We start from the raw sequence: 18616 nt of genomic DNA, 5'->3' as shown, positions 1-18616 counted from the left end.
CGTTTAATAAACAATACATCAGCAGGTGTACATTCGTTGCTTTGTTCAACAAAGCACAAAGCAATCTGAAATAATGAAACAATTTCTTTTGCAATGGGGTAAGAAAAGCATTGGAACTACAGTATAAAACCGCAAGGCCAGTGGAACGACGTTGGGTGAAAGAAAAACACAAATGGAGAAGGGTCGTTGGACTTCCCTGGTTTCCTAACAGAAATGGCAGTATAGTCCGAGCAGCAAACAAGATGAAACTCCCACAACAGAAGCAACGTTAACCACAGTTTACATAATCTTCATGACGAATAATACCATAATAATAATAATAATAATAATAATAATAATAATAATAATAATAATAATAATAATAATAATAATAATAATAATAATAATAATGCAGTAGTAGTAGTAGTAGTAGTAGTAGTAGTAGTAGTAGTAGTAGTAATTCCTGCTTGTTCAAGAAAAAAGGTTACATGGAACGAACTCGTTAGTAAGAAACAAACTGTTTTGTTTAATGCTACATGTGCATTTTGATATGTCATGATATAAAAAAATAGGGTTTGCCTAGTAGTTTTCAGCACATATAGCAAGAGAATTACTAATATCGACGGCTACGAACAAGAGGGTCAAGACAAAATATTAAAATACAATTTTGCCAGAGCATTTCGGTTAAGCCGGTTTCGGTTAGGCGGAGTTCTACTGTAATTCTTTAACCCATTCAATGCCACACCTGTATATTTACGGTAATTGAACGCCGTGCCTCGTCCGAAAACCCCACACATATACGTTTTGATGCAGTGTCTACTTCTTCGAAATCTTGTATGAATGGGATACACTGTCATGCTTTAAAATTCCATGGTAATAAACAAAGTAGTTCTGTACGGCAGATATACCACTCCCTTTTATGTGTTTTCACTGTGATCTCACGTTATTTCAGCTTTGGAGTGAAACATCTCTCCCACTAATGTGTAGTTATCATGCTGCCTTGAAGTATACATTCATCTCTTGTTGATGAAGAAGTTGAATGTTTCCTCAAAAACAGTAATTCCAGAAACTAGATTCTGATAAGGAAGATGGAGAAGATAAAGAGGACGATACTGAACAAACAAGGAAGTACCAAACAAAGTAGTAATGATGAATCTGATGCGGAATTGTCACCTCGTCCTCACATATGCTTCTCTTTTTTTAAATATTAATGATTTCGATAATAGCAGTTCTTGGATCAATCGTTTATCATTATATTTCAACGGAGCAGTCCTGCATGTTAACATGCTATGACTGTGGAGCCAAACTCTGCATTCGGGATACGAGTGGGCTCAAACCCCACCGTCAGCTGTCCTGGGAAGTTCTGTGGTTTCCCTTTTTTGCTTCCAAGCAAATGCTGGGACAGTACCTATTTACAGGCTACAGGCTACAGCCTATTACTTCCACTTTCTTACCCAGTTTCATTTACAATCATTCATTTCATCTTCATTATCTTTTCAACTGAGGTTGGCATCAGGAAGGGCATTTGGCTGTAAAGTAAAAATAATCCCATCTCACCCCCGACCCTATATTGGACAGCAGGGCTAATATAACCAGCAAAGAAAGTTATGTAAAAGGGATACGTGCTTTTTTATTTTTAAACGGACCAGAGTGTTCGCCTGCTCAGCAAACCTCGACAGGGAAAAGGTTAAAAGAATATATTTGTGTTCGTCCACTTGGACAATCAAGATTTTACTAGTTTCAATGACACCGGGCGAGTTGGCCATGCGGTTAGGGGGCGCCTGGCTGTGAGCTTGCATCCGGGAGATAGTGGGTTTGAATCCCACTATCGCAGCCCTGAAAATGGTTTTCCGTGGTTCCCCATTTTCACACCAGGCAAATGCTGGGGCTGTACCTTAATTAAGGACATGGCCGCATCCTTTCAACTCCTAGGCCTTTCCTATCCCATCGTCGCCATAAGACCTATCTGTGTTAGTGCGACGTAAAGCCACTAGCAAAAAAATTTCTGTAACTGTACATTCCATTTAGTACTATGTGGCTTGTATCAACATTGTACTGAACAGATGGACCAATACAAATATATTCTTTTAAAGAACAGAGGCATTAAAGAACAATATAAATTAAATAATTTTTAAGTCAATACAGAACCAAGTATGAAATTAATCCCTTGTAATGTTGTAATTGCTGCCATCCTAAGACACTGTTTACATGTGGCCTTCGCCTGTTACAGCATTTCATTTTGAAGTTAAATACAGTGGAACCTTGGATTGCGAGCATAATTCGTTCTGGCAACATGCTTGTAATTACATGTTATAATTCTCATGTTTAGGTCCGTATTGAAATGTACAATGAAGTCAAATAAATATTTAAGTTTATTTATTCCACCTGTTCAATACTTACATACATAGTATTACATAGTACTAATACTGCACCATTTCCCATATAGTACTACATAGTACTAATACATATGTATTGAACAGGTGGAATAAATAAACTTTAATATTTATTTGACTTCAACATGCTTAGAATCCAAAGTGCTCGTATATCAAAGCAAGTTTTCCCATAAGAAACAATTGATACGCGGATGATTCGTCCACAACACAAAAAAATGTATTCTCATACCAGATCTAACACATAATATTTAAAACAAATTAAAGTGCACTTTTCCTTACAATAGAATCATTGTTGGTGTGAGGGAGACGAGAGATGACATGAGAACAGTTACTGTGTAGCACGAATTTCACGAACGGAATCGCTTATCTGTTGGCTCACTGGAATTGTTTTCTTTTCGTGCAACTTAAACGGGGAACCTGTCCAATGAGTGTTGCTTTAGCCTCTTTTTGAGGATTTCACGAAAATGTGACATTGCATTGTCATTGAACTGATTCATCGATCGCACTGCTACAGGCTTATTCGGGTGGTTTCTCCTACAAAATTTTGCACCATTTCCCACATTTTGCACTTCTCCCGAATCTCAGTTGAAGTGAGAGATTCCATTGACTTTTCCTCCTCCTTTTCCCCGGTCGAGATCTCCATAACCTACTCCTGTTGTTCGCGATGCAGGTCCATTTGTTCGTTGGTGGTTAGTTCCTGGCTATGTTCATCCACCAGCTCTTGAACGTCCACATCATTCACCTCCAGCCCCATAGTCTTCCCTAAGGACACAATTTCATCGACAATCGGCGGCTCATTGTCACCAACAATCTCCTCAAAGTCACGTCCAAGAACACAGTCAGGCCACAGCTTTCTCCAAGCGGAAGTGAGAATTGTCTTGGTGACTCCATCCCAGGCTTTATCGATGATCTTCAGGCAGTTCATGATGGGGAAATTATTTCTCTCAAACTCTCGGAGGTTAAGGTTTGTTTCTTCAGTCACTTCGAAATTACTTGCTGATCCATAGGCTGGAGTAGTAGAGGAGTGTTGGGAGGAAGGAACTTAACCTTAACGAACTTGAATTCCTCCAGCAAGTCGTCCTCAAGCCCTGAAGGCCTGGAGGATGAGCAGGAGCATTGACCATAACCAGCAAGACTTTGAGCAGTAGATTATTTACTGACAGGTATTTCTTCACTACAGGACCAAAGATCTCGTTCATACATTCAACAAACGAACAGGGGAGGGGAAAACGTAGGCACACGTGACGCTCGTATTGCGGAACCTCACTCGCTTAAATTACAATTTATTTAAAATTTTGCTTGTCTTGCAAAAGACTCGTATACCAAGTTACTCGCATTCCGAGGTTTCACTGTACTAGAAATCATTTGTAATCTTACTACACTTTTTATCAAAGGATACTGAGCTGCAATGACATTTACAAATTAGTGTTCAGGATCATCCATACAAAATATAACTAATACTGCATCAATGGAAAGATGTTAGTAACAAGTATACCTACAATCACCAGAGCGATCACTTTGACTGCTGAACTGAAAATCCACAGCCTGCTTCCATTCGACCGGATCAGGAATGGGAATGAAGCCCCCATCTTAGGGTGACTATAGGAATTGTGCCAGCTGCCGAAGTCTGTCGCACTCCTCTGGGGCAATGATTAATGAATGACAGATGTAATGAAAGGGTAATGGAGAGTGTTGCTGAAATGAAAGATGACAGGGAAAACCGGAGTAAAACCTGACCCGTCTCTGCTTTGGCCAGCACAAATCTCACATGGTGTGACCAAGATTTGAACCACGGAACCCAGCGGCGAGAGAATGACTGCGCTGCCGCCTGAGCCACGGAGGCTATTTTGACTGCTGTATTATCATAATAAAATGTATTATAACACACCTCTGCAACTCTCAATGAGATACAGTATAAACATGATACATCGTTCCCGGCACTGTGGTTTTTCCATTTTCATTGTTCAGTTTATTCAGTCACAAAAATTTCCCATGTAATATTATATTCTGTGACATCTTTCGTTCCTCAAACTGTCATTTCAGAGCATGAATTGCAAAAAATATTTTTGTAACAGGACAAAAAATTTCCTGCAATGATTGTTTGTGAAAAAATGTGATAAATCTTGGTATTGTGCAATGGTTACACAATTGTATAAGACAAGGAAAGGAATAAGTATTCAGACCATATGGATATGGAAAAAGGAATGAAGGCGGTAAATTAGTTTACTTTTGTGAGAGGAATTGCATGAATGCGGGCAACATATGATTTCAGAAGAAAAACAGAAGGAATATTAGAAAATATGGCTGGGGTGGCAGAAGAATAAGCGATTGCAAAAGGCGTCTGTACTTGTGAGAAGCAGCCTGAAATTACACGTGGAAGTAGGTATAACATACCTCTGGGAGTGGCAACCCCACTATAAGAATAGCCTGAATATGAATATGGTACTTTTAAACTTGCCTTGGAAAAGGACAACCAGTAGCCAACATCATGAAGATGGGCATTATCACCCTTATGATGCCAACACAAAAGGCAGAAGCGCTGGATTTTATGGGGAAAGAGGGTAGAGAAATAATAGACGGGGAAAGAAAAAGAGGAGAGCATAATTAAGACTATGCTGGAGTGGTGTTTTAAGAGGTAAAAAAATTGAGTGGGCCTGATAATTTTAAATAGCAGGATAAAGTATGTTGATATGGTGGAATACATCAGCGACAGGATAAAGAAATTAAAGAAAATTAGACTGAGAATGAGAAACGAAGTGAAGGACATCATAAAGTGTATTTACCACAGACAGCAAACAAAGAGGAGGATATTGAGGAATTCCTGAAGAAACCAGGAAAGGAGATAACTGACGTAGAAGTGATTATAATGGTTGATTTAAACACTCAGGTGGGAAACTTAAGGAAAGTAAGAAGTATTCAGAACATATGAATATGGGAAAAGGAATGAAGGCTGTACGCTAGTTTCGTTTTGTGAGAGGAACTGCATGAATGTAGGCAACATACGGTTTCAGAAGAGAAACAGCAGGAATATTAGAAAATATGGCTGGAGTGACAGAAGAATAAAATCAGTAATTGATTACTTTCTGGTGGAAAGGACACGAGAAGAATTTGAAGGAGATCACAGAGTTGTGCTAGTAAAATTAAGAGTGGGGGAAATGGAAAAATTAAAGGACCTTGATTTAGCGTAAACCTGCGTTTAACGGAAGAAATTTCAAGTCCTGAAAATTATTACGGAAGAGCAGTGTTATTTTATGTAGGTGGTTTGAAAGTTCTCGGAATGTACTAGAATTATTTTACCTCGGTGGAACTGCTTTTATTTTTCAACATAGTCTCCCTGTAGACTAATGCATATGGTCCAGCGATGTTCCACCGCCTTGATCCCACCTCGAAAATGAGATTCCTCCAGGCCTGCAAAATACCTCTCCAATTCGGCTGTCAGTTCTTCCCTTGTAGAAAATCTCCGCCCACTGAGGAAAATTTTTAGCTTTGGGAATAGATGAAAGTCTGATAGTGCCAAATCAGGTGAATAAGGTGGATGTGGCAACAATTCATACCCCAGTTCATGAAGTTTTGCCATGGCAATAACACTTGGGTGCGGCGGAGTCTCGTCCTGATGAAAGATGACCTCTTTCTTTGCCAAACCAGGCCTTGTTTACCGTATCTTTTCCTGTAGTTGGTCTAGGAGGTTTGCATAGTATTGCCCCATAATTGTTTGGCCAGTAGGAACATAATCTATCAGCAGAATGCCTTTTGCATCCCAGAAAACTGAGGCCATGACCAAACACACTGCCTTTGCTTTCTTTGGTGCTGGTGAATCAGCATGTTTCCACTGCTTTGACTGCTGTTTTGTCTCTGGGGTATAGTAGTGGACCCAAGTTTCATCTGTAGTCACAAACCAGTGCAAAAAATCTTGTTGGTTGCACTGAAAACGGGCCAGACTTTGTTCACACATTTCCAATTTGGTGCGTTTATTGTCCAATGTCAAGAGCCCCAGCACCCATCTTGCGGATAATTTTTTCATATTCAACTGTTTGGTTAAAATATAATATACCCGTTCAGAAGACATCCCTACAGCTTCAGCAATCTCCCGTACTTTCAGTCGACAATCCTCCATGACCATATTATGCACTTTTGTGATAAATTCTGGGGTCGTAACACTTTTTGGCCGTCCACTATGCGGATCATCATCCAAGATCTCCCGACCATATTTAAACTCGCTGGTCCACTTGGTAACAGTTGAAAATGAAGGAGCAGAGTCCCCCAATGTGTTCTGAAAGTCAGCATGAATTTCCTTTGCTTTCATACCTTTCTTTACAAAGTATTTAATAACTGCTCGAATCTCAGTTTTTTTTCCATTGTCACAAATCACTACGCGGGAACAACCACAAAGAGTCGTCACTACCACACTCCTGCAGCTAGAGCACTGACGGGCCACGTGTTCACTCACAAAGGATGTGCAATTATTGCGCGGGAACCTCGTTGCTCTAGCACTGACATCTAGCGGTGATTCCGAAAACTTTTCAAATCGTCCTCGTATATTCGATTTAACGTAATTCACATTAGAGAAACGCCACATTTCGTGTAAAGAAATTTTATTCTCAAGCATTCATTTCTATTCATTATGGTTATGGGATTGTAGTTATGGGACATTAAGAACCTATGAAAAAGATGATTCAGAGCAGAAAAGCAATTTAGAGGTGGGTGCTTAGTGGTAAAGTAGATAAACTCAGATACACATCGAACCACGGCCGCTGTAGTACAGTAAAGGAGAATCCTGTCGTAATGATAATATTATTATGCCCTTTAAAAATTCCTATATTCATCTGTGCAATATCCTTCGGTTATAATCAGAACCCTTGTACTGACTGATCCATTATTACTGGCAAATTTGGGAGCGTTAGGGCTAGTTTGTCTGTTATCAATATTCATGCACTCGTCTCCACCTGTTTGGAGAATTTTTAGTCTTGTGAATATTTGTGTTGGTACAGATAAATAATCAAACAGTTGATTGTTAATAAATATGGTGTTTGAAGATACATTCCCAACACGGCTACATTCGTGCCGCATAATTTAGAAGGGGCAAATTTGAATTGAAACGTAAAGACACCAGTCCTCCATAAATACGAGAGTTGGGGCAAAAGTCATGGCAACTATTATTTTTCTTGAAGATACCAGTCCGGTTGGAGAATGTGACGTATACAGACAAAAGGACAAGGTGTTAACTACATGTGCGGACAATGAATAGCACTGAAATATTGTAACACACTAATTTATTACGGTAGTATATAGGACAATATGAACTTGCCGGTGCAAAAGAATGACAACACAGTACACGAAGTGAAACAACAAACCTGTGCCTAAAGACCCTCAAAGTAGTCCCCAGCTACTGACACTACACGCTGCCAATGATGTGGGAGGTGTTTAATACCATCTGCCTCAACATTCGCCGCACCATGTGTGAATCGGGTCACTTGTTGGCGCACAGCATTAGGAATGTCCTCTCGTGTTGCAAATCACCTACCACGTAGTGGTTCCTTAATCTTTCGAATGAGATCAAGGTCAGAGCGCAATGTCGGGAGAGTACGGCGGGTTCTCCAATTCTTCCCATCCCCAACGCTGCAGTAGCTACCCTACACACACTATATTTATGTGGTTTTGCATTGTCATGCAGGATTATTGCACTGTCCACAAGATTCGGAAGTTTCTCCCGAATGCCACGTTGTACCTGTCGCACCAGGAAGTCCCTGTAGTACTGTGCGGTCACTGTTCTGCCATGTGGAACAAAGTGGCAAAAAATAACCCTGACGTCATATGCGACAATCACCATCAATTTGACTGGGGGAGGATTCTGGCGAACCTTCTGCCTCCTTGGTGATCCAGCGTGTTGCCACTCCACGGACTGACATTTCAGTTCTGGTTCGTATGTTCTGGCCAAAAATTCACCGATGGCGATTATTCCTGACAAGGACTGATCGCCGCCCTGTTGCCAGCGTGCAAGATGGTCCGAGCATATTGCATAGCGCACCCACCTTTGAACTTCCGTCACTGCATGCAGTACCCACCGCGATGCCACTTTGGGCAGTTGCAGCTCATTACGTAATATCCTGTGAACGGTGAGTTACTCAATGCCACTTGCCCTCTCTAACTCCAGTAGCACCCATCGTCTGTCCTCATCCAGGAGCTGCTCCTTCTCCCCATGCTTCAGATGTTTTACAATTTGGGAAGTGCAACTACCAATGACGAGGTCACAACCATTCTTCCGGTTTCCCCTGCCGTGGTAATCAACTTCCAAAAGAGAGGAGGATTTAACCACTGAAGGTTGTACAAATTCCTTAATGTGTCCAGCATCAGATCTTGCAGTAAATGGATGTGAGGCACACTTGAGTGCAAAATTAAATTTGATTTATCAAATGTAGGTATAACATTTGATAAAACCAGACATAAAAGCGTATTTAAATTTGATAATAGGAACATAAAAAGGTTTCACAAGACTGCACTTAATAAAGGAATCCTGTTTTGTTGTTTTGGGTGAAGAAGTACATGGGACTGGTGATTCATTGGTTCTTTTTCTTGAAGGGGCAGCACCCTTGACTGATGTTTGTTTCATCTGTGGAAAATGGTAACTTTCGAGACTTCTGAGCTGACCTGTCTTACCAGACTTCACTTCATAATTGAGCAGACTGGACAAAGGCTGCCACTGTTCCAACAACCTGATAAACATTTGCCCACAGAAAGCCACTGGGTGCATACATGCTTTAAAACTTTACTTGTCTCAACATTGTACAATTAGCTTTATCTCGCACTGACAAAAATAGGTTTTGTGGCGACAATGGGATAGGAAAGGGCTGGGAGTGGGAAGGAAGTAGCAGTAGCCTTACCTAAAGTAGAGCCGTAACATTTGTCTGGTGTGAAAATGGGAAACGACAGAAAATCATCTTCAGGGCTGCCGCCTGGGGGATTCAAACAACTATCTCCGCAATGTAAGCTAATAGCAGTGCGCCCCTAACTGCACGACACCAATTCACTCGGTCCGATTCCTTAGCTTTGTACCTATGACGGCTTCCCCATAATCGCACATTAAATTCAATAACACTTCTAATAACAATTAAGAACACTGCCACTATAAATTCAAACAATACAGGAGTAATATGGTATTATTGTCTCAAAACCTGACTACTGCTACAAGGCTGAAAATTTATTTATTTTATTGACCTGTCTTACCAGACTTCATAATTGAGCAGGCTGGACAATGAGGTCACTCATTTACACAGATAAATTTTTAGCCTTGTAGCAATAGTCAGGTTTTGAGACAATAATACCATATTAACACATCTTTATTTCCTCATAGGAAATATGAGAGCGAGACAATCAGTCTCTAAAAAGCCTTTCGAAAATAGTATAAACTCATGCTCCACACACGTGATACACTCGTCCCCTTATATGCCATTACTTAGCATATGCATAGATTAATATTTTGCATAACATGCCCGCGCGATTATGCGAAACCCAATGCTATTTATCTATATATCGTCATTGCCGGGACAAAACCTCCTATGTGATAATATTTTTCGAGATATACTGACCAGCAGCACATACATTATGAAGTTACAAGTCATTACTTTCATTTTTAGTCCGTATTGAAAACAGCAATCTCAATTTACACAAGGTATACATTTATTATTCAACCTATTCAATTCATACAGTACCACGTTATGTGGTTAATTAGACATCAAAAATGTGAATATTATGGACATGTTTCACCCTTCTTATTGGGCATCATCAACATATTAACTAATCTTAAAACAAACATTTTTAAAAAGACGATAACATTTATGGTTTATAAGAATTGAGCTAAGATTTGTTATGATATTAAAATTTATGGAACAGTGGTTAAGAAATATGATATCGGGAAGTATAAGCACTTGTTAAAATTATTGTAGACTAATTTAAAATCTTGTCTAAAAAGTATTTGCATCGATATAAAGTTCTAAAAAACGGCATGTGTCTGGAACTGAAATGGATCCTCTTCGTTGTAAACGTCAGCATATATTTGCTGTGGTAGCTGCTAATGTAGGTCAGAGGGTGAATTTTGTTTGTATTATACGTTCCAACATTAAAAGACAGGTTAAGAAAAGGCAAATGTTATGATGTATCTTCAGTAAGTTGATTGGTTTAAGATACTCTCCGATATAACCGTTGCGAAAGTGTACTGGTTGGAGCTGCTATGAGGAGAGATTATATCAGTATTTGAAGGTTATACTTGATTTTCATGTAAAAGTGTAGTCTTCTAAAAGATGTAGGAACCTCGATGAATAGTGTGTCATTAAACTGCAAAAGAACAAAAAGATGTATTTGACGTGTGTGTTTAAAACGTATGTAAATGTCCAGTATAGTGTGTTATGTAAAGTGGGTACTTACTCGAACACCGTATGTATATCTATCTTGTTGTGTTAGCAGCGTTGGTCTGTCTGGAGTTCCTATTTCGCGTGTTGTAAGGACGGGACGGAGGGAGGGGAGCATGCTGAGGGGGAGTGGAATTGGGCGGAGCATTACACGTCGGTGTCAATGTGGGAGGGGGACTGTTTGGAGGGGCAAGTGCAGGCTTAGTATTCGAGGGGATAAGTGGAGTTGTTGATATGACTAATTTAAATGTTTGTGGGATTTTTTTCTTTAGATTGACTGTTTCTAGTAACTTAGGCGTTAACATATATAAGGGACTCTTAACTTCCGTATCGTCGTTAAGGTTGCGATCTTTATAAATGTTTTGTCCCGAAAAATATACATATTCTCTAATTCATTTAGAAGTTTACCCTTATTAGTATTGCTGATTAGTGAGAGATCCTTTGAAATACTATATACTGATAGGGTGAAAAAAGTGCTGTTTTGCCAGCAAGTATGTCACTGAATTTTAGGCCTACTACTGATGCCACAACGACGACTTCTAATCATATTTTCCATGATAGGTAATGGAACTGGGAGCACGTAAGTAATACTCCAGAGTATTATTCATACATCGCAACTGGTGACATAAATAGTGTTGCTGTATACCATGCTTTTTCAGTGTTGGTGATATCATGAAAAGTAATGAAAATAAATGGTACACCAAGGCACAAGTAAGTTCAATTAAATGGTACGTGAATGGGTTAAGGTACAGCCCCAGCATTTGCCTGGTGTGAAAATGGGAAACCACGAAAAACCATCTTCAGGGCTGCCAAAAGTGGGATTCAAACCCACTATCTCCCGCATGCAAGCTCACAGCTGCGCACTCCTAACCACACGAAAGAACCTTACCAGCCAAAGTTCTGAGCTAAAATATTTAACATAGGAGGTTTTCTCCCGGCAGCAATGATATATAAAATAACATGCCCTGACTTACGGATTCATCATCACCAAGCCAAAACTACTTTACAGAAATTAAATTTTGAGGATACATTTATATTACATTGTAGGTGCTTAAAAGGAAGAACTTTTGGATATTCCATCGCTAAGGGGGTAAAAAGGGGAGTGAATTTTTAAAATCAGTATATATCTCAAAAACTTAACAGTTTAAAGACGTCAAAATTGGTATTTAGAATCTCCATTAAAAACGAAGAAACACAATTTTTTCCCCCAAAAATCCACTCAAGGGGCGTAATAGTAAGTGAAAAAGGGGTTAAATCCTTTTTATGAAAATACTGAAGATTGTTAGCAAAGTGAAGTTTGGTAAATGGAATCTCCTTTAAAAATTTAAAAACCATGTATGTTGTTTGTTTTCTGAAAATCCACACAAAAAGGGGGAGGTGGGGGTGGAAAGAGGTGGAAATGGGGGTGAATTTTTAAAATGAGTATATCTCAAAACTGAAGATGTTTAAATTGGTATATGGAATCTCCTATAAAAAATAAACACACATTTTTTTGTTTTCAAAGAATCCACTAAAGGGGGTAAAGAAGTGAAAATTGGGTGGATTTTTTAAATTAGTAGATCACAAAAAAATATATTATGGACATAAAAATTGCTATTTGAAATCATTTTTATGATGAAACACATTTTTTTCTTTCGGAAAATCCACTTAAGGGGTGGGGGTGAAAAGGACAGAAGACGTGGTTGAATCTTTTACTGGGGATACTTAAATCTCAAAAACAGAATGTTACAGACGTGAAAATTGGTATTTGCTCCTTTAAAAGTAAAGTAACACTTTTTTACAGTAAAATCTTGTTAATTCGAAGTCGTTGGGACTCAAAAATAGGACATTCAATTACGTGATTTCGAATTAACCGCCAATTCGCAATTCAGAAGTACCAACCCTTGCCGCGTTACAAAATATTCTAAGGCCCGTTACTGCATGCAGTTAACCTTGATTCACAGTTTATACCTTTCAAATGCCATGAAAAAAGTACTATTTCTAAAATGTATCCAAGAAGGTGCATTTACAGTATTCAAATAATGCACCTGGATATCTCACTGACAAACATAACCTCATGCAACGCAAGAAAGAAGGAAAAAAGCACGATTCAAAGATGAGGAGAAATCTACGCCGGCTCCCATGTGCAAGTGCTTTATTCATTGGATTACTATACTGTATGCATTTTAAATGCCTTGTATTTACACAGAAAGTACCCGATGCCCTTAAAATCCAACTTAAAATCTACTCTATCCTTGTACAATTTCCCGCCGTGGCACTTCTTTTGTACTTCAGAAATGTATACACTCGACACGTCACAAAGTATTCTAAGACCCATTAATACATGCAATCACCTCGATTCACAGTTTAAACCTTTCAAATGCAATGGAAAAAACTATTTCCGAAATGTATCCAAGAAGGTGCATTTACAATGTTCAAATAATGCACTTGGATAAATCACCCACAAACATAACCTCACGCAACAAAAGAAAAAAAATTCAAAGACGAGGATAAATTTTGCTGGTTCCCCTGTGTAAATACATTTTTTTTTTTTTTCCTGTACTGTATGAATTTTTAGATGCTTTGTACTGGCATGGAAAGTGCCCAACACCCTTAAAACATTGTGGCTTATCGAACTTGCCTATGATGAGGGGATAAAGTTTCTCGCTTCCATGTGCACTGCAACGCACTACAATGACCACTATCCCCCACCCTTATACGATTCTCCGGCTGGCACTTTCTCCTTTAGAACCATAAGACCGTTCGGGCTCGCATTAAAATAAAGCCACGCAGTTTAGTCGGCAATGACAATATTGTTCGGTGCCTTCTTATTTATAATATGAGCCACACTTTTTCGTCAACTGTCGGCATCGCCAATGTTCGCGGATCCTGTTTTTCCATACACTGCCTGTTGCATGATATTACAGCGTTCCTTAAAAGGTTGAATACAAAAGAATTCCAATTTCATTCAACTGAGCAATCATGAAGTGCACTGTAGACCCACCGAATTGAGTGTAAGTGCGCAAAACTACCCATCCACGTTCCGGAACACGCGTACTATTATGACACGGATAAATTTTGAGTTGAACTTACTCTGTAACATACTGTTGTTTTAAAATGTAAAGGCATTTTCGAATTAAAAGTCTGAATTTCAGTAATGGGGCCAACATTGTACTTCGAATTATGAATTATCCGTATTTCGAATTAAACAATTTAAATAACATGCAAAACTGTATCTCATGTTTCCAGAACCGAGAGCTTCTTCGAATTAGGTGGGATTTTGAAATAACCGATTTCAAATTATCGAGGTTCTACTGTAATTGTTTTTGGAAAATCCATTTAAGGGGGTTAAAAGGACTGAAAACAGGTTGAATTATTTTTATGAGGATACATATATCTCAAAAACTTAAAATGTTACAAACGTGAAAATTGGTATTTGAAATCTCCCTTAAAAATAAAGAAGCACACTTTTTTTTTTTTTAATAATTCACTTAAGAGAGATTAAAAGAAGTGAAAATGAGGTGAATTTTTTAGAAAAGTATCTCAAAAACATAACAAGTTACAGAGGTAAACACTGGTATTTGGAATCATCGTTAAAATAAACATACATTTTTTGTTTTCATAAAATCCACTGAAGGGGTAGAAAGAATTGAAAAATTGGGTACATTTTTAAAACGATTATATTTACAGCATTATATCTCAAAAACGTAACATGTAAGGAAAATTGGTATTTGGAATCTCCTTTAAAAATAAAGAAACATGTATCTTTGTTTTTGGACAATCCACTTAAAGGGGGAAGGGGGGAGAGAAAAGAAGTGAAGGAGGAGTTGAATTCTGATACATATCTCTCGAAAACTGATGATGTTACAGACTCCTACTTTAGGGATTTTCAGATGTCTTAGTGCAGTACCGAGGAACGATTAGTGTTATCAAATTATGTTGTGATCAATTTTTAAGTAATCGGCTGATGATGACCCGGAACAGTGGTCGAAACCGATACCACATGTAATCAACTAGGAACGTAACATTAGATTTCTAATTCTACTTGTATTGAAAAGGTTGAACTATTATATATCTTATTTCAATTTAATTGTAAGACAAGGATGTCTACTGTCACCAATCTTGTTTATCATGACACTGGATTGTATGCTGAGAGAGAGAACGAATAGAAAGCATGGCTTTCAGTAGGGATTTAATAAGCGATTGGAGGAACTGGATTATGCGGATGACCTCTGTCTTTTTGCAGAATGTTTTCTGGACATGGAAATCAAACTGAATGGCTTAAAAAAAGAAGCTAAAGAAGTAGGCTTAAAGAATAATAACAAAAAGGCTAAGGAAATGCGCATAAACCATCGTAACAATTCTAGCTTGACTCTAGATGGAATGGATATAGAAAGTGTACAAGAATTTTGCTATTTAGGAAGCATAGGTGCCTAGGCTATCTATGACAGCTGTTGACAGCTGTTGAGGATCCAACCAGCCTTAGGGCTGTGGACTGAACACACACACAGTAAGCCAGGATGGAGGCGCTTTTAAAGATGTGGTGAGTCGTATAAATAAAGCCAAAGGAGCTTTTGCACAATTACGGCCAACATGGAGAAGCTAAGGATATTCAACTCAAATGTTAAATCTGTGTTACTGTATGGAAGTGAGACCTGGAAAGTGACATTACCACAAGGTTACAGACTTTTATAAATCTGTGTTTGAGATGCATTATGAGAATATGGTGGCCAAAGACCATCTCAAACAAAGACCATTGGGAGGCCACAAATCAAAGTACCATACCGGAACAGATAATGAGAAGAAAATGGAGAAGGATTGGGCACACCCTAAGAAGACCACAAGAAAGTATCACACGGCAATCATTGAGCTGGAATCCACTAGGCAGTCGCAGGCAAGACAGACCGAGGATTATCTGCTATTTGCTTTAAGTCGCACCGACACAGATATGTCTTAAGGCGACGATGGGATAGGAAAGGCCTAGGAATTGGAAGGAAGCGGCCGTGGCCTTAATTAAGGTACAGCCCCGGCATTTGCCTGGTGTGAAAATGGGAAACTACGGAAAACCATCTTCAGGGCTGCTGACTGTGGGGCTCGAACCCACTATCTCCGGATTACTGGATACTGGCCGCACTTAAGCTACTACAGCTATCGAGCTCAGTGAGGATTACCTGGAGGAGAACCATAGACAAGGAGATTGCTGGAGTTAACAAGACATGGAGGGAGGTGAAAGCATTGGCGGCAGATAGAACAAGCTGGAAAAATTTTGTCGAGGACCCACGTTCCACATGGAATTAATGGAAGCAAGTCAATTTACATTAAAAAAATAATTAATTTTGATATTTTTTTTTTTTTTTCACCCTGGGTAAGAGCCGATACCACAGTTGCGTGATTGGGAAAAGGCCTTGAATTCCTGAACTTGAAGGTTAAGTTGCACCTTCGGGGAGAGCAAACATCAGGAATGTTAAGCTTTGCTCCCAGTTAGCAGCGAGATTTCTGAATAACACAATGAGCCTGATTGTGCTTGTATTTCGCTTTTCATTCAGAAGTTATTTAATGTTAATTGCTTTACGTCCCACTAACTACTTTTACGGTTTTCGGAGACTCCGAGATGCCGGAATTTAGTCCCGTAGGAGGAGTTCTTTTACGTGCCAGTAAATCTACCAACACACGGTTGATGTATTTGAGCACCTTTAAATATCACCGGACTGAGCCAGGATCGAACTTGCCAAGTTAGGGTCAGAAGGCCAGCACTTCAACCCTCTGAGCCATTCAGCCCGGCCATTCACAAGTGAGAAATTGACTTCATATTGAGTGGAGCAATAAACGGTAGCGAAAATTTGTCACGTGATAGCTAATGTATGTTTTAGAAACATAATCTGGTGAAGTAGATTAGTATGGTGCATATTTGTCTTATGATAGCCTAGTTATAGATACGGAAAAGGTTGTGAAATTCCGTACGAATGAAGATAAAATTAAAATCTGTCAGAAAGTAGACTGGCATCTGCATCTTCAAGCGTGCAGAGGTGGCACGGATCTTGAAACTCGCGCCTTCGGATTTAGACTCGATCTCAAGTTTGGTCGGATTCAAAATGGCTGGCATAGTCATTCTCTCGCAGTCGCACATGGTAAAGTGTAACCTCCACTTCACTGTTTAAAGAGTGTGTTTAATAATCCATTTGTGCAAAATAAGAGGCTTCTACTAACATTTGTTTGAGAACAAATAATACTTTGATATTTTTACAGGCCCCCATACAAATGTTCTCATATTTGTGGTCTGGTGCTTTTTACATCTTTCAGTGGACAGTTGTTATTTTATAAGCCCCAGCGGAAGGGATTTTCATATTTATTCTCTCGTGTTTATCAAACCTTTTAATACTTTCCTCTCATATTTAGAAATGGTAGATACAGTATATAGTACACAATCTAACATTTTCATATCCCTGTAGGATAGTTCACATTTGTGTAATATATTCAGTAGTGCATTTTCTTGCAGGAATGTCTTAACGAGGTTTCACTGTAATTAATTTTAAGCATGAAAATATAATAATTTCCAATAGCAATTAAAATAACTGCAAAGGCAGTAATAGGTGTATAATGTATTCTGGCGGTTCTATTTTTAGAAGCTTACAAGCACTTCATGCAAAATTAACATTGCTTTCTTCAGACTGCTACATTTCCAAAAATTACAAGATTTCCTTTCTTCTTTAGGGAGTATTACACAACGGACATAATTTATTCAGATAAAGTTCACTAAAACTGGATATCATATTTATTATTACAACCTAACCTGAAGTTTAAAAACTTCATGTGCATATCTATGCAATATCTTTGTTATCAGCAAGTGTGGCTAATCTATCGTTAACACTTTTTGAAGTGGCATTACGAGAAACCTAATTTAATAGCTCTGGTATATGCTAATAATATATGATGAACCATTCACAAGTTTTCCATACATCTTACCTCGCAGTTTTATTCCACATCTTCTGCTGAATAAGTTTGCGCTGTGCTTTGAATAACTCCCAATCTTCTCGTAACATGCGCTGCTTAGCTTTCAGAGTTGCTTGTTCTTGACTGTACACAAACATAAATGTAGCATTAGTTTATATACTTAGGATGGTACAAATAACATGTGGGGAGAACAAAAAAAAAAGGAATGTGAATCGAAAGCAATAAAGGATAATGCAAACACAAGAATAAACACAATAGGTGGCTAGTATGGGCAAAGGAAGCAACAGGAAGAGCACTAGGACAAACATAATACAAGCAAAAAAAAAAGAATAAGCTCACATCTTTCAACACTGTTGATTTCATAAAACAGCACCAGATTTCAATTCTGTTCTTAATCTGTCTTTGCAACTCAGAAGCAGGTCAATTATGTTTTCCAGCTCTATCAATACAATGGATGCTCAACTTCCTAAAGAGAGTTTCCAATAAATCATGATGTATGAAGAGAAGGACCAGGAGAAAACATGATAAACACAAGAAACAAGAGAGAGAAAAAGAAAGGTGCCAGCGATTGTCTTAAAAGGAACTAGAAAACAGCCAGGCAAACCCATTCCGCAAAGTTTTTATAACATAAAAGTACACAGATGACTAATGGGAAACAAGACAGGACACAAGGAACATATATAGGAAAACACAGGGCATCCACAAAATGAAGTAGCTAAGATAGGTATTGGAACAAGAGAAAATTAGAGGGCAAGAGTAACTGTTAGAACACAAAGAGCCAAGGACAAAATTTCATTTCTATCTAAATCTATAGTTAGTCAAAGCCTCGTCATTTCCGAAAGTAAAAACTGCTACTTCTTCTTTAATAACTGCATTGTTTATCGTTCAGGTTTCTTTGAAGGGATTGTTCGG

At 38.6% G+C, this 18616-nt stretch overlaps 1 protein-coding gene across 5 annotated transcripts in view; it reads right to left on the bottom strand.

The window, feature by feature from the left end:
- LOC136857044 (uncharacterized) overlaps positions 1-18616 on the bottom strand; it is a 572347-nt gene that overhangs the window by 374562 nt on the left and 179169 nt on the right. For all 5 annotated transcript variants that reach the window (XM_067135398.2, XM_067135399.2, XM_067135400.2 and 2 more), the window contains one exon: positions 17717-17827. In XM_067135398.2, coding sequence (XP_066991499.2) covers positions 17717-17827 — 111 coding nt within the window. The remainder of the gene's footprint in view (positions 1-17716; positions 17828-18616) is intronic.

The sequence above is a fragment of the Anabrus simplex genome, chromosome 1 (genome assembly GCF_040414725.1).
Source record: "Anabrus simplex isolate iqAnaSimp1 chromosome 1, ASM4041472v1, whole genome shotgun sequence".
NCBI lineage: Eukaryota > Metazoa > Arthropoda > Insecta > Orthoptera > Tettigoniidae > Anabrus > Anabrus simplex.
This window is presented reverse-complemented; position numbering and strand designations above follow the sequence as displayed.